Source organism: Nerophis ophidion, linkage group LG11 (genome assembly GCF_033978795.1).
Source record: "Nerophis ophidion isolate RoL-2023_Sa linkage group LG11, RoL_Noph_v1.0, whole genome shotgun sequence".
Taxonomy (NCBI): Eukaryota; Metazoa; Chordata; class Actinopteri; order Syngnathiformes; family Syngnathidae; genus Nerophis; species Nerophis ophidion.
Window position 1 is genome coordinate 46,401,978 of NC_084621.1, and position 22,500 is coordinate 46,424,477.

At 39.2% G+C, this 22,500-nt stretch overlaps 2 protein-coding genes across 2 annotated transcripts in view; both read right to left on the minus strand.

Annotated features, from left to right (window-relative positions):
• The window catches only part of LOC133562197 (tumor necrosis factor receptor superfamily member 11B-like), a 14,954-nt gene extending 14,392 nt beyond the window's left edge, over positions 1-562 (minus strand). Inside the window, exon 1 of the mRNA XM_061916156.1 lies at positions 421-562. Coding sequence (XP_061772140.1) covers positions 421-423 — 3 coding nt within the window. The 5' untranslated portion in view covers positions 424-562. The remainder of the gene's footprint in view (positions 1-420) is intronic.
• Positions 563-7,104: 6,542 nt separating this feature from the next.
• LOC133562201 (tumor necrosis factor receptor superfamily member 11B-like) overlaps positions 7,105-22,500 on the minus strand; it is a 68,890-nt gene continuing 53,494 nt past the window's right edge. Inside the window, exons 5-6 of the mRNA XM_061916167.1 lie at positions 13,387-13,611; positions 7,105-9,656 (exon numbers count right to left, since the gene is read on the minus strand). Of these exons, the coding sequence (XP_061772151.1) occupies positions 9,262-9,656; positions 13,387-13,611 (620 nt within the window). The 3' untranslated portion in view covers positions 7,105-9,261. The remainder of the gene's footprint in view (positions 9,657-13,386; positions 13,612-22,500) is intronic.

A 22,500-nucleotide genomic window follows, 5' to 3' on the forward strand; every position in this document is an offset into this window, starting at 1 on the left:
ATTTGTATTCCATTCATATATACAAGTCACGTACAGTTGACACTTTCATTGCTTTTTTTTGTTTCTTATACATTTCCATGATCAGAAAACCAATAGCACTCAACATATTTTGTTCAAGGAATGCTAACTCACTAAGTCAAAAAGAGTTGCTCACTGAGAAGACAGCGCCCTCAGCGTTTATACAGAGAAATGTCAAAGAGCTACGTACAGTACACTACAGAGGCTCTGTAACCTCTGTTTTCACGTCAGAGTGGCCAAAAGTCTGCAATAACACTAGAAGGCGGGAATGACAGCAGTGACTAAAACAAAAAAAGTACCCTGGAGTCGTCTGGATACACGTTAAACACATAGGAACCATTTAAACACATAGGAACAATGTGCAATTACTGCCTTTGAACGCATCACAGTGTGTGTACTCACCATGCTGATGTTGTCACTGCACTCACTCGGCTTGCTGGCACACACACACTTTTATTTCCGAGAGGATCCACACGATTGCGTGAGGTTTTTTGAAGGTCAACCCACTTGTACGTGTTGTGTGATACCAAACGGGGAAGTTAATGTGGGATTGTGCGTAATTGAGCAACATAAAGCAAAGCTCATTGGAAATTAGGAAACCACAATTACCACATTTATTCGCTTTGACTAAAACAACACACTTGCAATCATGTGCTTTATCAATAATGTGTCATTTTCTTGCACAAACATGTATATTAATGAATAAAAAAACACATATATTTATTTGTACACTCGATGGTAAATGGGTTAAACTTGTATCGCACTTTTCTACCTTAAAGGTACTCAAAGTGATTTGACACTATTTCCACATTCACCCATTCAATCACACACTGATGGTGGGAGCTGCCATGCAAGGGGCTAACCAGGACCCATCAGGAGCAAGGATGTAGTGTCTTGCTCAAAGACACAACGGATGTGACGTGGTTGGTAGAAGGCGGGGATCGAACCAGGAACCCTCAAGTTGCTGGCACGGCCACTCTCCCAATCGCACCACGCCATCCCCTCAATGTTAAGTAAAGCTGCACAGAATATTGATATGTAATTAAACTTATTTAGTCGAATATAAGACGGCCTTTCTTTTTAGACACTGGTTTTAAGAACAAAAATAAATAAAACATTACAAATCAAAGGCAAAATGTATTATTTAAAAAATGTCATTCTTCAATATCCGTGCAATGACATGATAATATGCTTTTTTAAACACCTCTTTTTACTCTGCACAGTAACATCATATTTCTTGACCTCATTAATCACTGTTATCTTAAAAAACTGTGGTTTGATTCGTGTGTGTGTGCGTGTGCGTGTTTCATGGTCATGACTGCAGTTCTGCAGTTCCGTGATGTGTGTGAGTGCCAGGAAGGAAACTCTTGCTTAGACGTCATTTGTCGCTTCCCACTGGTTTGAGTGCATATATCAATCTCTACCGTACATCTCTACACCCATTATTTCTGAATTATTTCTTGCAAAAAAAAATGGTGTTAATAAAAAAATGAAGTATTATTTATATATGCTGTACATCAGTGGTTCTCAACCTTTTTTCAGTGATGTACCCCCTGTGAATTTTTTTTAAATTCTAGTACCCCCTAATCAAAGGAAAACATTTTTTGTTTAAAAAAATAGATAAAGCAGTAAAATGAAGCACTATGTCATAAGTTTCTGATTTATTAAATTGTATAACAGTGCAAAATATTGCTCATTTGTAATGGTCTTTTTTGAACTATTTAGAAAAAAATATATAAAAATAACTAAAAACTTGTTGAAAAATAAACAAAGTGATTCAATTATAAAAATGTCTACACATAAAAGTAATCATCAACTTAAAGTGCCCTCTTTGGGGATTGTAATAGAGATCCATCTGGGTTCATGAACTTAATTCTAAACATTTCCCAAAAAAAGAAATCTTTAACATCAATATTTATGAAAAAAATCTGTCTGTCACAGTTTATGAACTTACATTCATATTTTGTCATGTCAAGTATTTGTCATGATCCACGTCTTGGATCATGGCATATTCTTGGTTTTGGTTTGTTTGATATCACATTCTGTCTAGTATTTGTCTTCCTCAGTTCTTTGTGGCACTTCCTGGTTTATTTCTGTTGTCCTAGCAACACACTCGTGTCACCTGCCTTCCGTGTGATCACGCACACCTGCCTCAAGATTTATCTCCCTATATATGCCTGCCTTTGTTTGACTTTCAGTCTTGGACTCTTGTTTGCTCCCACGCAACATATGACGTCGCATTCCAGTATTGTGGTAACTATTAGCGCTCGATTAGCTTCCACGCTATTTTGTTTGTTCTTTTCCCTAGTTCTCACGCTAGCGCTTTCTGTTCTTTCTAGCTTCCACGCTAGTTCTGTTGTTTTGTTTGTTAGTGCCTTCATGCAAAGTGTTTTGTTTCCTAGTCTGTTTTATAGTGTTCTTTAGTGTGTAAATAAATTATTATCTTTACACTCACGCTGTGTTCCATCTTTGCTGCACCCATGAGAGAACAACTCGTCTCCACAATGCCACCGAGACGACACAGAAGAGTCCAAGCATGTAAATGTTCTCTCGCAGCCGAAATAGAGGCTTTTGATGAGTTCACGGGGCAGATAGCCCAAGCAATGGAGGCGGGGACTTTTCCCCACATGCCAGAGTGGATCTGGAAGCCCCGACGTCTCCCGGCTTCTCCTGACACATCTCGGCTCGATGCGGTCCCGCCTCGCCCGGCTCGCACGTGTCAGCAAGGGTGGAAGTCTAGAGGAAAGGCTTCGCCTAGCGACAGAGACTCGCTAAACCCGCCATCACTACCTCATGGACTCAGCCAGTTCCAACCCGTCCAGGACTCACCCTACATGTCTGGTAATCCTTTTTTTTGTCCTTCCTTTCAATCCTCCGGCTGGCCTGTCAGTCAGTTACTCCAACCGTGACGTCACTCTTCCGACGTCTCCTGAGGATCGTGGAGATGAGGAATTTTTTTTGAAACATGCACTCCCTCATTTGTCCACAGTGGATTTAAATGAAGCCATCACGCTTCTTAAGGACATTTCTTTTGAGTCCCAATATAAATCTTTATTTTCTGGAACCCCACCACCTGTGACTTGGGCCCCTTCCCCAGTGACTGTTCCTCCCCCCACCCACCCCTAGGGGTAGTTTTAGACCATGGAGAGCGCGTCTGGCATCCGCTTGTGGAAGGGGGGGCTCGTGCTGGTAGATGTGCTACGGAGGTAGCACAGCGGCGTTCAGCCAAGCCTCTTTCTCCACAAAGACCTCCTCCACCGGTCTTTCGTCCCGCCAGGCCGCAACCTCCTGTACGTCCTCCTCCATCAGTATTCCAGTTAGCTCCTCCTAGGCCGCCTCCACCGGCACCACGGCTAGCTGTAGTTAGCCCTAGCCCTAGTATGACTGTTAGTCCTAGTCGTTGCCCAAGCCCTAGTATGACTGTTAGCCCTAGTTCTAGCCCAAGTTCTAGCCCAAGTCACAGTCCTAGTCCTAGCCATAGTTCGAGTCCTGGTCCCTGTCCTGGTTATAGTCTTAGTACGAGTCTGTGTCCTAGTCCAGGTCTGGATCCCACTCCAGCACCTGACTTTTTGCTGGATTCCACTCCAGCACCGGACTCTGTGCTGGATCCCACTCCAGCATCCGACACTATGCTGGATCCCACTCCAGCACCGGACTCTGTGCTGGATCCCACTCCAGCACCAGACACTGAGCTGGATCCCACTCCAGCACCGGATTCAGTGCTGGATTCCACTCCAGTGCCTGCACCGCAGCTGATACCAGAGCCTGCTCCTCGGCTGACGCTCCAAGCTCCAGCGCTGGCTTTGTATGCTGTTCCAGCGCCTGTCTCCTCGACGACGCCGCTACCTGCTTTGGCTGCAGTCCTGGCACCCTCGTCTGCAGCTTCCAAGCTCACCATGACGACGGCGCCTAGGCGTCCGCCACCACGCCGGCCTTGTCCTGGTCGTCCTCCTCGCTGGGCGCCTCCTCCTCCCAAGTCGGCCACATGTGTGGTCTCTACGAGGTCACTCTCCAAGACTTTTAAGGCAGTGGTGTTCCATCCGCCGCCACCTGACTTGTCCTCGGCGGATTCGGGGACACAAGACCTGACGACCCTCCACCGTGTCCTCCCTCTGCCCTTTGTTCAAGTTTGGACTTTGTGGTGTGTGTGTGTGGGAGGTGGGGGGGGGGTTCATGTTAAACTTTTGGGATATCTGGTATCTGTCCCTAAAGGGGGGGCTTATGTCATGATCCACGTCTTGGATCATGGCATATTCTTGGTTTTGGTTCTGTTTGATATCACATTCTGTCTAGTATTTGTCTTCCTCAGTTCTTTGTGGCACTTCCTGGTTTATTTCTGTTGTCCTAGCAACACACTCGTGTCACCTGCCTTCCGTGTGATCACGCACACCTGGCTCCTGATTTAACTCCCTATATATGCCCGCCTTTGTTTGACATTCAGTCTTGGGCTCTTGTTTGCTCCCACTCAACATATGACGTCGCATTCCAGCATTGTGGTAACTATTAGCGCTCGATTAGCTTCCACGCTATCTTGTTTGTTCTTTTCCCTAGTTCTCACGCTAGCGCTTTCTGTTCTTTCTAGCTCCCACACTATTTTGTTTGTTCTTTTCCCTAGTTCTCACACTAGCGCTTTCTGTTCTTTCTAGCTTCCACGCTAGTCTGTTTTGTTTTAGTGCCTTCATGCAAAGTGTTTTGTTTTCTAGTCTGTTTTATAGTGTTCTTTAGTGTGTAAATAAATCATTATCCTTACCCTCACGCTGTGTTCCATCTTTGCTGCACCCACGAGAGAACTCGTCACCACAATGCCACCGAGACGTCACAGTATTTATTCAATACATATATTTATAAAGGATTTTTGCATTGTTGCTATTTTTAGAATATTTAAAAATAAATCTCACGTACCCCTTGGCATACCTTCAAGTACCCCCAGGGGTATGCGTACCCCCATTTGAGAACCACTGCTGTACATCACGGGTGTCAAACTCCGGGTCCGCGGACCAGATCTGGCCTGCCACAAAAGCCTGGAAGTAATCATCAGAATAAAGCCCTTCATTTTCTTTTCAATTTGGACAAAAACAGATTTTAAAAAAATAGTGCATGTTATACAATTTTCTGAGCTTTAATATCTGCTCAAACATATTTTGGAGAGTTATCAAAAATATTTCAATATCTGCTTATCACTTTGGCTTATGATTTGAAAGCATGTTATCATCAATCTGTTAATAAATATAATCAAATTTATTGGCAACTCTGTAATGAAGCTATTGTATGTTTATAGAATTCATATATATTTAATTCACTGTGACGCAGACATTATTACAATGTGGCCTTAGAAGAAAATGAGTTTTACACCCCTGCTATACATAAACATTTTTTTTGTTTAGTATTTTTTCTCCCAAAAATATATCCATTAACTATTTTATAATACATATATATAATGATTGGACATTTCCTTCATTTTTAATTATACATTTTTCATGATTATAAATAGCTCTTTTTGCGGATTGGCTGTGAGAAACCACATACTGTAATAAAACACCAATAGTTGACAGCATTTCTTTACAGTAAAATACTGGAATCAAAATGTACATTTTACTGGATATGTACTCTTACAATATCCTTATACTTCACAGCAATTCACTGGTATTTCACGGTAAAATACTGTAATCATTGCCCTCTATAATATCGTAACAAACTACTGTAAATTCAAACTGATTTCCGTAAACCGAAATAAAAAATCAATAACATTTTAATTGTGAATTCACAGTATCTCATTGTAATTTTAGTATGATTAACTTTAAAAATACAACTGTGAAGCTACCGCAATTGGGTAACACATGGCATATTGACAAAGCTTAACCCATTTTTACTATAACAATCTACAAGATTAATATAGGTTGCCTCTCTCTCTTCCCCTCCATCTTTTGGTATTTTTTATTTATTTTATTATTATTTTTTTTTTTATTATCTCTCTAGCTATCATTATGTATACATATTGTTGCATTTGAACAACTGCATTGTTGAAAATAGAGGTAAACTATTGGTATTGTTCATGATCAATCGCGCCTTTTCTATTGGTATTTGTATTGCTCCAGTTGTTGTGTAAAAATGCTCATTGTCATTTCTATATTATTATATATTTCACTAACTGCTTCTTTGCTATCACTTTTACGATAAATGTTGTACATATCGTATGTGCTGGTGTTGTTCTATTGTTGTTGTTTTTGTCTCTCTGTCTAAACCCGCTCTTATCCCCACAATTTACCCCTCTGTCTTCCTTTTTTTCTCTTTCTATCCCCTCCTGCACCAAATGATAATATAAATACATTTAATAAAGTCACATTCAAATAAGGCAACAAGAGAAGTATCCTACACTTCTCTTTTGTAAAGTAAATCTGAACAGCCGATATGGGCATCTACATCAACTATATGATTTGCCTGAGAAGCTGGACAGGACAAAAAATTAAAAAAAAATAAAAATAAATAAACTACTGCAATTATTTCTAACAATATCGTAGTTAACCGTGAAATCACAGCTCTGCGGTTACAGTGAATTGCAATAAAAATATTTCATAGTAAATTAGCCGGCAATTTTATGTGAATTTACAATGAACATTTTTGTTTACAGTTCATGGTTTTACTGCCTTAGTTATAAATTCAATTCAACAAATTAGTTTCCTTTCCTTATTATATTGATATATTTATTATTTCTGTGGCGTACATCTGCATTGACTCATAGTGAGAAGTAAGATTTTGCCATTTTATTCATATAATATTTGGCACTATAACTATTGCACTCGCTTGTGCGTGCATCTCCGAAAAACCTTTTCACAACCTTTTGCTCAGTTTTCAGAAGTGTGACGTAACATTGCTAAAGGTCATGAGCTGAATCTCCTGCTATAGCGAATGAGTCACCTGATATGTGACGATGGAGATGATACACTTTGATACATGATACATATACAGGAAACTGCTTATGCAGTTTCCTGTATATTGTAAAAGTCATGTGACATGTTGGCACAATGAGTCACAAAAATATTATTTTCCTTATAATGATCACTTTTTAAGAAACCACAAGCAGGGAGAAAAAGTCCAATCTTTTATGAAGCATTTGAACACACCATTAGTTTTATATCTACAATAAAGAAACAAGACACTTCTTTGTATAAAAAAATAATAAAAAAACAAATATAAAACATATATCCCTTCAATAAGTTGCAGCATTTAGGATTCAGTATTTCTTATGAAGCAATGAAAACAAGCTATTACATACAAGTCCAAGATAAACTCCCTTTTAAATAGAACACAATTGTACATTCACAAAGCTGACAGTAACAACATTACATTTCTCGGAGCTTAACTTGCCAGCAGTCGCGGACAAAACCAACAAAACAAAACAAAAGACAATTATATAGCTCATACCTGGATTTCATTATGAAACCAAATCCTTCCTCCCAAATGGCGAGAAAAGGGGGGGAGGGAGGGAGAAGCACATTTGCTTGCCCTTTTTTCCATAAAACCGTGTGCTATTTACATCTTAAATAATGGTGTGTGTTACTTTTCACAGACTCAAAAGGGTTCCCATGAAATATTTTGCAAAGATTACTCTGCCTAGAGGACACATGTAGAATTGTTATTGTTTAAATGAAAAGCATTGGAGTAATTACTGAAAGGCAATTTAGGATTATAAACTCAATTATCTCTGCATATGTTTAAATTTGGTGAGTATAGCTTTATTTACGTGATGCTACCATCTGACCTACTCTATGTCCGTCCCACATAACATATACACCAGGTTCATCTGCTGCACGATACTTTTTTCATCATCATAATAATACAGTGGTACCTTGGTACTTTTCTTATGATTTACTTTTCCATCTTTCATTTTCCCCAAATTTTGCCATCTTATCAAATGAGTGTTTCTTGGCGTATTATTCCATGGACTTTATTGACCAAACAACAAATAATTGCATTGGTAACTCACTCTTTTAAGAACAAAATAAAAAATATTAAAAAAAGAGGTATGTCTAAAAAAAAAAAAAAAAAAAATAAAGAAAACATGTCTGCAAAAATGTAAAAAGAAAAAAAGGTAAAATTAACATTTCTTTTCATCAAAAAGTATGGCTACAAAAAATAAAATAAATAAATAAAAGCAGAAAGTACGTATGCAAAAATATAATAAAAATACATCAATCCATCCATCCATTTTCTACAGCTTATTCCCTTTGGGGCCGTGGGGGGCGCTGGTGCCTATCTCAGCTATAAAATTACAAATCCAATAAATTAATGCGTTTGAAAAAAATGATCGAAAGTTGCGATTGACAGCACTTTAATGATGAGGGTGAGAAAAACGATTGAAATCAGAAAGAACTCGCAGCAAAGTACTAAGGTGGCAGTACTTTGTCTTCCTCTTTTCCAAAAAATAATCCTGATAAAGGAAATTAATCATTTATGTTTAATTTACATTGTTATCTGAATAAAAAACTTTATAAAACGTGATTTGTGTTAATATTTTTGTGTGTTTGGATCTGATTCATTGGATTTATATGATTTTTTTATTAGAAAGTTTGCCTCAGGTTTTTGGGTTACGGAAATGGATTGGTACCAAAAACCAAGGTACCACTTTTTTACATACATATATATATTATATATATATATATATTCATCCCCTGACGATTGAGGGAACCCCTCATGAAAAAGTTCTGTAAAGATGAAGTAGTCTTGTGATTTTTCCCACACACACACACATATATATATATATATATATATATATATATATATATATATATATATATATATATATATATATATATATATATATATATATATGTCCATGTAATCGCACAATGAGTGTTTTATAGCTTGAGTGTTGTTCTCCTTTGAAGTTTATGTAGGATACAAGCTAGGAATGGGCAATAGTGGACAATTCAATGAGGATTAATTTTGCTACCCTGAAAGGGACAAGCGGTAAAAAATGGATGGATGGATGGATGTATCTGGAAGCTACGGAGACAAAATGGAGTGCACTACTCATCTGCGACCAGAGGAGACGCTGTTGAAAAACGACGACCACGCAGACCTTTGGTGTGGTACAACTCCTCTGCTCAGTACAACACAGCATGGAAACAGGTGCTCAGAACATTCCAGGAGAGATTCTCAAAGAAAAAATGTGATTTTCCCAAAGCCGGTTAAGAAGATTTAGTAGAATTACCATCCCTACTGAAACAGCAGCCATGTTTGCTCTTATTCATTGAATGGCTTAAGAGTTTTAAAAGACACTTTATCTTGAAGCATACTAACGAACATCTTTTCATACGTCTTGCGAGTGGAGGCGGAGCCTATGATGCGGCTGATCTTCTTGAGGCCTTTCAGAAGATAACGCGGCGCCCCTTTGCCGCGCAGCACCTTCACACTGTGAGAAAGACCTTTGACCAGATCCAGCTCGAAGTTGGCCCTCTTCCACAGGTAGAGCACCTGCAGGACGTACTGCTTGGGGGGACAGGTCGCCACCACCGCCGCCACGTCCTCCGGGCGAACTTTGACCCCTGGCAAGCTGTTGGTCACCTCCAAGAGGTCATCAAAAGTCAAGTTCTTCAGGGTGTTGCAGCGGGAGACCTTGCGTTCACAGTGGTTGACACCTGTACCACATCAGTGCATTGTTTGTTTATATTTGAAGATGCAGCACATTAGCACGAATAGTCAATAGTCATTGTCACTAGTGTTAAAAAAATAGTGCTGGCAAACGATTAATAATTTTAATCAGATTATCACACTATTGAATTGTGATTAATGACGAGTAATCCCAGTTGAATATAGTACTCTCGTCCACTGCTTGTTGTTGATACCACCAGTAGCTTTCCTGCTAGTGGCTGACTCAAACAGGTGTCTTGCTTTTTTCCAGGCTATTTTAAACTTGTTGTGTTTCCATGATTAGACAATTCATGGCTGCAGAACGTCATATCACGGTTATTGTTAGTAAAAGTATCATGATTATCGCGGTATTATTAAATGAATCTTTAGAAGTTTTACAATGTTATATTGATACAAATTGATAGTTAAAAAAAAAGAATGAATAATGGGCACACCAAATAAAATCTTTTAAAAAATGCATATTTTTGATGCTCGAAACCAGGTGTGTCCAAAGTGCGGCCCGGAGGCCATTACCGAATTTTGTTGGGCTGCAGCAGAGTGTCTGGGGAAAAAAAACAACAGAAAAAGGTAGGAAAAAAGAGCAAAAAGATGTAATGTATTTAGAAAATTCTAATAGTTTACTTTGTCACCTATAACTCAAAGCTAACACAGCATTTTGTCTTGACTTGCAATATATATAACATCAGTTTTTTATTTCTTTTTACACAATCAAAAGAATATTAAATGGAACCCGTTTACTTTGTCTTTTCAGTTTGCGGCCAGTTGGGACACCCCCGGTCTAAGCCCTATAACATGACTTTCACAGTTGTCAACAACATCTTAAATTCAGGTGTACGCATTACGAATTACAGATTACTACATGACTAATTTACTAAATTAATATTGTCAAACACAAGGCCCAGAACTGGCCTGCCATGTCATTGATGTGGGCTGCAAAAGGCTGAAAATAATAAAGCAGTTTTTGGCTGAATGTATTTGTTCTTTCACTTTAGACAGAACAATGTACTTCATCCAATTGCACATGTTCTATACTTTCAAGTGGAATTGCACTTTTTTGGAATTTTGCCCATTGTTCATGATCATTATGAGAGACAAGAACACAAATATTTTTTTTTTTAGGATTTGAAAGGTAATAAAAGAAACGCTTGAAAGCATACTTGCCAACCTTGAGACCACGGAATTCGGGAAATGGTGGGTTATATATTTTCAAGTATATTTATATATATATATATATATATATATATATATATATATATATTTATTTATATCCATTCATTTTCTACCGCTTATTCCCTTTTGGGGTTGCGGGGGGCGCTGGCGCCTATCTCAGCTACAATCGGGCGGAAGGCGCTGTACACCCTGGACAAGTCGCCACCTCATCGCAGGGCATATATATATATAAATATAAATATATATATATATATATATATATATATATATATATATATATATATATATATATATATATATACATACATATATATATATATATATATGCATATATATATATATGTATATATATATATATATATATATATATATATATATATATATATATATATATATATATATATATATATATATATATATGTATATATTAGGGGTATGGGGAAAAATCGATTCGAATACGAATCGAATCCGTTGTGCGAAGATTCAGAATGGATTCTCATTTTTAAAAAATCGATTTTTTAATTATTATTATTATTTTTATTTTTTTATAAATCCAACAAACCACTACACAGCAATACCATAACAATGCAATCCAATTCCAAAACCAAACCTGACCCAGCAACACTCAGAACTGCAATAAACAGAGCAATTGAGAGGAGACACAAACACGACACAGAACAAACCAAAAATATTCAAACAAAAATGAATATTATCAACAACAGCATCAATATTAGTTATAATTTCAGCATAGCAGTGATTAAAAATCCCTCATTGACATTATCATTAGACATTTATAAAAAACAAACAAAAGAACAATAGTGCACAGTGGCTTACACTTGCAAGCTTGACAACACACTGTGTCCAATGTTTTCACAAAGATAAAAAAAAGTAATATTTTTGGTTCGTTTAATAGTTAAAACAAATTTACATTATTGCAATCAGTTGATAAAACATTGTCCTTTACAATTATAAAAGCTTTTTTTTTTTTTTTAAATCTACTACTCTGCTATCATGTCAGCACACTGGGGTAGATCCTGCTGAAATCCTATGTATTGATTGAATACAGAATCGTTTTGAATCGGAAAAATATCGTTTTTGAATCGAGAATCGAATAGAAAAAAATCGATATATTATCAAATCGTGACCCCAAGAATCGATATTGAATCGAATCATGGGACACCCAAAGACTCGCAGCTTATATATATATATATATATATATATATATATATATATATATATATATATATATATATTAATAATCTGTTCATGAATGAGTACCCGTATATCCGTTCGGTCACTGTGCTCAATAGAGAAGTCTGATCTACAACATTTGCAGGCAGCATAGACCCTCCCCTTCGAGCTGTCCTGGATGAACTGAAATAATTTATTTTCCAGTAAATTTGGAACTTCTTCTTACTCGTCGTCGCCATGTCTTTTCTTAGTTTTTTTTTGCTTTGTCTCTGTTATGTTTTTGGACATTACTACTTGCTGTATTTTTGAAGCAATGCATGAGGGGAATCCGGATGATGTGTGTCAGTGTATTAACGCCAGCTGGAATAAACACACGCTGAGAAATAGCTCCGTGCCTGCCTACTTTATGGATTATAGATAAACCTATGGATAACGCAGTTATACATAGTATAATAGTCTCCTTTTCAGGTGAGAGAGGACGCTAAAGGCAATGCCTTTAAGGCACGCCCCCAATATTGTTGTCCGGGTGGCAATCGGGAGAAATTCGGGAGAAGGGTTGCCCCGGGAGATTTTCAGAAGGGGCACTGAAATTCGGGAGTCTCCCGGGAAAATCGTGAGGGTTGGCAAGTATGCTCGGAAGAGACAGCTAATGGGAGTCACGATTGTAGCCTTCAAAGACCTCTAAAACAACTTCAAAACCCTCCATCAAGGTTTTATATGCACACTGCAAGTCTATATATATAATGTAGTAACAGAAATGCTCATATAAATAAGTACTATGCGCAATATTTACTGTATTTTGGTAATTTTAAGCATTGCCGGAACTAATTCTTCGGCGCTTTTATTTCCGTTTCATTAGCAACACACTTCCGACTTCTGGCAACAAACGTAAGTGTGTTGTAATCATGGCTGACTTGGTACCAGACAGCAAAGACGATTATTTTTGGACAAATGAGGGTTCACAACCATATATTTTTGAAGCTGAATATACGGATGATCAACTGCTGCTTCTTTAAGCGAGCACAAAGACAGGGTGAAACGTTGGAATAGACAAAAGCCGAGGTAGTGAGGTCGGCATGACTTGACGCTGCAAATATGGAACTTGGATTTGTTTTTGGGTTATAAAAAACAAGCACTGGAATATCTACTTGTCGCCATGACTTACATTTTTAAAACTTTATCCATCAATCTGTTGATAAAAAAATCTAACAATCAAAAATGGTTTATTTGTTATTTATTTCAATAATTACACCCACTTGGCAGCACTATCTTGAACTGCGTTGGAAATTCCGGACCTATACATTGTCTTTAACGTGGTTAACGAAGAAAAAGTGAGTAATAATAAAGTGTTAATACCTTTTATAATGCCATACTGCTTATCCTGGTCCTTGTTCTGCTGCCTCCATAGTCGCAGCAGCTGGAGGACCTGTTGCTGCGGCGAACAAGCCTTCTTCAGCCTCTCCACGCTCTTGCGATCTACCCTGCGGCCTGGAAGACTCTCCAACAGACGTTCCAGGGGCACGGAGGACAACTGCAGGGAGGCTAGTGACTGGAAAACTGCCTCCTCACACAAGAGCACATCTGCAAGAAGACAGCAGAACTCAGTCAATCTGCGTTGGGATTTCTTTCAACAAAACATGGTGTTCTGACGGCAATACTTGTGGCTGCTGGGTGTACATCACAAGTAAATGTGGTAAATTGTATAAAGATTGTACAAAAAATTGTAAAAAGTAAATTGTGTAACGCTATCATATTTTGGAGACTGGAAAGTCAAGAGTTTTAAGCATGAAAATAGTTTGGGCTTGAGTAACAACCACTGACTGAATCTTCTGCTTTCGATTTTGGTATAGTTTCAGGATGACTGCGGTTTTCTCAGTAACTGCATGAGAATACTGAGGGATGCTGAGAGTCCAATGAAATGATGCGATAACAGTCACTGTACACAGAAAAAGAGTATCATTTACAAGAATACATCGTAACATGTTGCTATACAGGAAGTCCTCTTTGTTCTGTCCCTTCTTATGTGGTTCTGTAAGTGAAGTGAAGTTCGATGTCGAATGTTATTTAACAATATTGATCACATGCTTGTGTTTTTTTAACCTGATAGTCTGTTGCAATCTTCATGAGGGATAAAGACAGTGTTCTTTGAGAAGGGCAAATGATCCTCTATTCTGAAATGGAGGGTGGTGGTCTCAATATAATTTTTTTTGACACTGTATTGCAATGGTTTCACAAAATTAGGCAATCTCGTCCTTTATAATTACTTCTTTTAATAAAAAGAAATAAAAAATAATTACAGTGAAGGTCATATAATAGAAAATAAGTAAAGAGTAAAAAGAAACAGAACTACAAAAAACAAAAAAAAACATCCTGTCTCTATCAACATATTCTTATGCATACATCATAAATCATAGTCTTCCTAATTGTGTATATATATATATATATATATATATATATACATACACACACTCACACATACCGTTATACCGTATATATATATAATATATATATATATATATATATATATATATATATATATATATATATATATATATATATATATATATATATATATATATATATATATATATATATGAAGAGTTCATATGCAAAAGCAGATAAAACCATTTTGACCGATTCTGTATATTAACAATTTTCTGCCTGCTGGTGTTGCCGGTACATGTACAAGCGTACAATGGTTTATTTAATATCAACATAAGCAAGTCATGAAAGCCTAAACTTTTAAGAAATGCTGATGTAATGAATGGCTTTCAAGTAAGAGTGTTTGATGTGGTTTTACGTCAAAAGCAGATATTTCCAAATTATGATATGTCGCAAAAACAGATATCTCCAAAATCGTTTTCTTTGCGCTCGTTATTTCGCATAATATTCAAGATAAAGATAGAGAGAAAAACAGAACGTGAAATTTATCGAAAGCCACATTTCAACGTAACAACAGTTCACATTTCTTTACTTCATTATTTAACAGTTTCGATCCCATGGTACGTATAAATCTAGCTGTCCCTGCGAACATTGTTTTTTCGTACTTGCTAACCGGACATGCTTTTTTGGAACTGTGACCTCACATATTTACCTTGTGCTTTTCAGCACAAAATGAAAAAACAAAAAAACAGTGTTGCAATGAAGACAATGTTTTATTAAAAGAACAACCACAAATGCTCAACCTGGTTTGCCTATCAAAAACACTCATGTGCAGATAACAGCTCACTCATCATCGCTATCGACATTAGCTCCATGCTCGACAACATCGTTTAACGCAGCGGTGTAAAACTCACGGACACGTGTGCTAGCGCCAACATCAAATAATAAATTCAACACGTCAGTTTTTTTCGCTGGCTTAACAGTGTTCACAGGAGAAGCTTCCAAATTATTCATGCGTGGATAACAACACTGAGTGACTCCGTGCGCGCCACCATTTTGTTTGTCACGTGATCCCATACTGCAGCGCTGGTTGGGCAAACGGATATATCGGCTTTTGTGGTAGATGATCCATGGCGCTTATCGGCCGTTGCAATAAATCGCTGAACTAAATGACGTTAAAAGCGGCATTTGTCCGCATTTGCAAACAAATTGATTTTGGTATACCACAATAGAAGCGGCGGACTATATATTACAGAGGCTGGGCTAAACTTTATCAAAATGGCGTTTATCGGTTTTTGCGTATGAACTCTTCATATATATTGCTTACTTGCTTATGGTTGTCCATCAATTCGATGATGACCATCTTCTTTTATTTGTGAGTCTGCTGATGTTTGAACAGTCCGGGCATGTCAAGGAGGTGCTGGGGGGAGCAGGGGTGGCTCGGCGAGCATGCCTCTTCCCACGCTTTGCTGCACGGTGTTGTGTGCGCTGTTCCTCTATATAATCCACTCCCTGTGAGGAGTGGGAGCGCCAGAGGTCTCGGCAGGAAGCAAGTTCCTCCAGTGAAGAGGGGTTTGAACCGCTTCTTCTGCCCACCAGCACTGCGTTGGCCTAGGTGCAACTGACCATAGAGGATTTTGCGTGGGAGTCTATGGCTGGGCATTCGGATGACATGCCCCAACCACCTGAGTTGATGTCGGGTCACGATGGACTCCACACTGCAGCTGCCTGCCCTCTCCAGCACTTCTGTGTGCGGCACTCTGTCCTCCCATGTGATGCCAAGGATCTTCTGCAGACATCTTACATGGAAAGTCTCCAGGCTTCTCAGATGGCGGGTGTAGATAGTCCATGCCTCACATCCGTACAGTAATGCAGTGATGCATACTGCTCTGTAGACCAGCACTTTGGTATGGAGTTTGAGGTTGCTGTTCTGAAAAACCCTTCTCCCTAGATGACCAAAAGATGCTGATGCTTGCTTGAGGCGGTTTTGGATCTCGTCATCCATTGAGCAGGTGTCAGACATTATGCTCCCCAGGTATTTAAAGGTGGGCACCGTGAGCAGCTGTTGCCCTGCTGCTGTTAGGGTTATTGTGGGGTTTTGTGGGAGGTCAGCACTAGACTAACAGAGTACCTCTGTCTTCTGGGTGTTGATCGTCAGTCCCATTCTGGTATATGCAGTTACAACTGCCGAGAGGATGTTTTGCAGAGCCTGTGGTGTATGGGCAACCAGGGCACAGTCATCGGCGTATTGCAGCTCAATGATGGTCTCTGAGGTCAACTTGGTAGTTGCCTGTAGCCTCCTGATGTTAAACAGGTTACCATCAAGCCTGAAGTCTATGGTAACTCCAGCCTGCTCCTCCATCCCCCTACATAGCAGTGTTGTGACACAGACGAGGAAGATATTGAAGAGAACTGGAGCCAGCACACAGCCCTGCCTCACTCCAGTTTTCACACCAAAGGGATCTGAGCTGTGTGTTCCCACTACCACTCGGGCCATCATCCCAGAATGGAACTGTGCAAGGATGGTGAGAAACTTGGGTGGACACCCAAATCTCTTCAGGACTTGCCACAGTAGGTCCCTGTTTACTGTGTCAAATGCCTTTGAAAGGTCGACAAAGGCAATGAGCAAGTCCTTGTGCTGCTCCCGGCATTTCTCTTGGAGCTGACGTGTCACAAAGATCATGTCAACTGTCCCCCTGTCCTTCCGAAAACCACACTGCGACTCTGGGGTGACCCGTTCTGATATTGCGGGGATGAGTCTGCGGAGCATGACCTTGGCAAGGACCTTTCCAGCAATGGCCAACAGAGAGATACCCCTCCTATTGGAGCAGATGGATTTGTCTCCTTTGTTCTTGTAGATGGTCACAATGCTGGCATCTTTCCACTGTTGCGGGACACACTCTCGTCTCCACACCTCTGAAATGTAGAGATGCAGTGTCCGTGTACAGAGGTAGCCTCCTTCCTTGAGAAGTTCAGCCGAGATGCTGTCAGGTCCAGGGGATTTATTGTTTTTCAGGGTTTTGACTGCATGCAGGATTTCTTTGAAGGTTGGGGGGAGGTCGAGATCTGGCAAGCTAGGATGTTCAGGGAGCTCTGCAAGGACAGTTGGGTCCACTGGGGTGGGCTGGTTGAGCACGGTGTTAAAATGCTCAGCCCACCGCTCCACTATCATAGCCTGATCCTTGATTGAAGATGTTCCATCAGCAGATCAAACAGGTGCCAGTGAGCAGTTTCTGGGGCCGTAGATGGTTTTCACTGCATCATAGAAACTGTGCATATCATTTCTATCAGCATGAGACTGGATTTCATTGGCCTTTGAGATCCACCAATCATCTTTCAGTTTTCTGAGAGTTGTTTGGGCCTCAGAATGAAGGGCTTGCCATTGCTTTTTATGGAATTGGGATTGTGGGTTGTTCAGGGTGGCTCTGTGTGCCTTTTGCATTCTGTACAGGAGGGTGGAGATCTCTCCAGCATTCTGGTCAAACCAGTCCTGGTGTTTCTTAGTTTTGAAACCAATGACTTGGGCTGCAGTGTCAAAGAGGATGGTGGATAGGGAGGTCCACTTCTCATCCATCCCAGACTCTGAGGTGATCAGCGGCTCAATGTCTGCCAGCTTCTCAGCTAGGGAGCGACGGAAGTTGTCACAGGTGTCGCTGCTGGAGAGTCTGGCACAGTTGAGTGTTTTCCTCTTAGGTGCACCGTGACGTGTTTGGGGCCGAACATGCATTCTGACCTTTGTCAGAATCATGCGGTGGTCGGTCCAGCAGTCTGCCCCTCGCATAGCTCTTGTAATGAGCACGTCCTTGAGGTCAGCCCTCTTCACGATCGCAAAGTCGATCAGGTGCCAGTATTTGGACCTGGGATGCATCCAGGATGCCTTATATTTATTCTTTTATTGGAAGATGGTGTTTGTGATGGTAAGATTGTGTTCCGCACAGAGACTAAAGAGTCTCATGCCATTGGGGTTGACTTTTCCAATGCCGTGGGCGCCTATCACACCATTCCAGTTTTGCGTGTTCTTTCCAACTCTTGCATTGAAATCACCAAGCAGCATGATTTTGTCACTCCTCGGGATGTGACTGAGGATGTCATCGAGTGCCTGGTAGAAGCAATCCTTCTCTTCATCATTGGATGGCAGAGTTGGTGCATAGGCACTTACCAAAGTGACATGTCTGCATTTTGCAAGGGGGATGCGAAGAGTCATGACCCTTTCACTGACTCCCACTGGTGATTCTGTGAGCTTGAGCAGAAGGCTGTTCTTGATTGCAAAACCAACTCCGTGAAGGTGTGGTCCGCCCATGGGGTATCCTTTCCAAAAGAATGTATAACCCTCTCCTACTTCATTGAGTGAGCCTTCCTCGAGGAATCGGGTCTCACTAAGTGCTGCCACATCCACATTGTTGCGCTTTAGCTCGCTGGCAACAAGTGCTGTTCTGCGCTGTGGTCTGTCCGGACTGGCATCCAGGAGTGTCCTTATGTTCCATGCTGCAATTCTAAATGGTATAATCTTTGTATTTCGACCGTGTAATGGAATGTCCCGACAGGTGCGGTTTCCTGCCCGGGTACTGTGTTGAGTGGGCAATCTTTAGGCCACCTTTTCTAGGCCTTTCCCCAATTGGGGTGAACAGTGCGGTCCCTAAATAGGGGCTGCTCAGACGCACAGGAGTCTGCCGGAAACAGCTGCCACTCAATCCCAGCTGCTAACGACCGTTGTCCTGTGCCGCTGACGTGCAGAGTTCCAGCTAAGAGCTGCCAGCTCATTCAAACCTGCCCCCGTTACTGGACGCTCCATCGCTGTCAGACTTTTGAGGTCGGAGACTAAGGTAAAGAAGATACCTGCGCAATGATAGTTTTTAGAGTGGCATGAGGGGTGCGCTTTTCCCAACGCCACTACCTTGATTGTAAAAAGATCGTTCCAGTGGCAAGGGAGACCCTAGACGACCGGCATCTTCTTACAGCTGCAGGAAGCTGCCCGAATCCAGGTTTTTGGGAAACCGCCTCAAAGCTTGCCGCCACCAGCTTGCTTTTCTGTCGGGGTGTGCTCCCTTAGCCTTCATTCACTTTTACAGCCATTGTGGTGCTTCTCACTGCTACCATCTTCTGCCTGCTCCACCGTTGAGGTACATATATATATATATATATATATATATATATATATATATATATATATATATATATACATATATATATATATACACACACACATACGTTATACCATTTATATATATATATATATATATATATGGAGAGAGAGAGAGAGAGAAACGGTATAAAATTGATGGATATATACGTTTGTGTGTGTGTATATATATATATATATATATATATATATATATATATATATATATATATATGTATACACACACACACATATATATATATATATATATATATATATATATATGTATATATAACGGTATAAAATTGATGGATATATATATATATACAAACCTATTTGATTAAACACAGATATTACTCAAAAATTGCATTTTCACCGCACATGCTCCGTTACTTGTGTGTGCTGTCAAACAGATTATTTTTCTTTAAATCAGATTAATCACAATATTTATTAATCATAAATAATCACAGGTTATACATAGTTAAGAAATAAAAAAAAAAACAATTAAAAAATGCCCCATATCTGCAAATTTGCGGTTAGAATGTCATGAAGGAACATTTAAAAAAAAAAATTCTTGAATTCACAACATTTATTGTAACTTGCCAACAAATTCATCTAAAGTTTAGTCCGGTTGTATTTTGAAGTGAAATTTTGACATAAAAACCCGCGATGCCTTTCAGGTACAGCTAAAAGGTAAAATAGCATTTGCTGTCAAATGCATTGTATTATTAATCTGCATATAAACACAATTAATGCAATTTATTTTGTGATTAAACACATGGGGTGACAAGTTTTTTTTGACATACATATAATATTTGACATAAGCCTGTCCCTCCATCCCTTGCAACGCCCCTTTTAATGTGCAAAAAACAACCACAGGCATGTTAGCTAAGTGCCTTTGCCCTAAATACTACAATATAATAATAGTATTCTAATTTATAGTTTCCAATTTGCTGCAACTGTCTGTTTTTATTTCTGCCCTCTGCCTACTGTAAAAATGACCATGAACGAGTAAAGAAGAAGAAGTAAATACAGGAGACCCTCATTCTCTTCCACTGTTTTTGTTTTTTCACGTCTTGTTCAGATTGATGTGTACAATATAGTGTTTGTCTTTTTTTTTTTGCAGTTGTCTGCATTCGTATCTTGAAGAAGAAAACTGGTACAGGTACACTGCAAAAAGTCAAAAACAAGAAAAAACAATACAAAAGTTAGGGGCATTTTACTTGAACTAAGCAAAATTATCTGACAATAGAACAAGAAAATTTGGATTGTCGAGACTTTCCAAAAAGGTAAAATTAGCTAACATCAATGAACCCAAAAATACCTTAACTAAGTATATTCTCACTAATAACAAGTGCACTTTTTTGAGTTGACTGAATTAAGTAAATGCTAGTTCCATTATGATATGCACTTGGCATTACATTTCCTGCATTTTCCCATTGATAACATGACATTATCACGTCAAGTGCATGCTCTTTCAGTCAAAGTGAGAAGAAGTATCTTATCAGACAGAAAATAAGAAAATATCACCCTTATTTGAGATATTCAATCTTACCTCGATTTTAGTTTTTGCAGAGTACTGCAAATAGCAATTCCTGGATATTATACGAGAGCATGCATGTAAGCAGCATAGATGATGACATTTAACCAATTAGATGCTTGGTATTTACTTCCTGACATAATATTGTAATACCTCAATTTACAAGCTGAATTTGTAAAATCAAAACACTTGTATCTGAATTCAACGCCTCCCATTAAAATGAATTGAAATCAATTTAACTGGTGCTTGCCCCTCCAGAACAGCACAACTTAAATGTTTAACATGTTTTTTGAAAATAAAAAACACATTTTCGACAGTAAATATTGTATAGAAACAATACAATAGAATGTACAACAAACAAAAGCAGTAGTTTTATGAAGTCATGTAATAATAATGTGGAGCATTTACATGAGCGAGTGAACAACGGTATCTACTTCCACACATCATCAGCAGCGTTTCCGTATGTACATGGATAAATGTCCTCCGTTTAAATATTATTTTAGCATTCTAGGCTGCGTTATAGTCATTGTAATTCAGAATGGTCGCGTTCTCATGTTGTTGATTATTCTTTTTTTGGATGATAGTATTTATCCTCCACTTCCTATTCTCAGCACTGTCCTTAAAGGGGAACATTATCACAATTTCAGAAGGGTTCAAACCAATAAAAAACAGTTTCCAGTGGCTTATTTTATTTTTCAAATGTTTTTTCAAAGTTTTACCCATCCCGAAAAAAGGCTTTAAAGTGCCTGATTTTCGCTATCTGTGAAGCCACCGTCCATTTTTCTTTGACGTCATCCAGTGATGCCAATACAAACAAACATGGCGGATAGCACAGCAAGATATAGCGACATTAGCTTGGATTCAGACTCGGATTTCAGCGGCTTAAGCGATTCAACAGATTACGCATGTATTGAAACGGATGGTTGGAGTATGGAGGCAGATAGCAAAAACGAAATTGAAGAAGAAACTGAAGCTATTGAGCGAATAGCTATTGACGCTATTCGGCGATCGCCTTCTAACCAACGATTTAGTGTTGCAGGATATCCATACATCTCTGTGCCATGTCTGCCTTAGCATCACCGGTAAAATGTAGAGACCAAACGATCGGGACTTTCGCATCTTGTGACACTGGAGCAACTTAAATCCGTCGATTCGTAAGTGTTTGTTTGGCATTAAATGTGGGTGCAGGGAAAGGCTGGATACACATATAGCTACAAATGTACATACACCTATCTTAAATAGCATTTTAGCATCGATTAGCTGGCAGTCATGCCGTGACCAAATATGTCTGATTAGCACATAAGTCAATAACATCAACAAAACTCACCTTTGTGATTTTGTTGACTTTATCGTTGGAAATGCATCTGCAGGATATCCATACATCTCTGTGCCATGTCTGCCTTAGCATCGCCGGTAAAATGTGCAGACC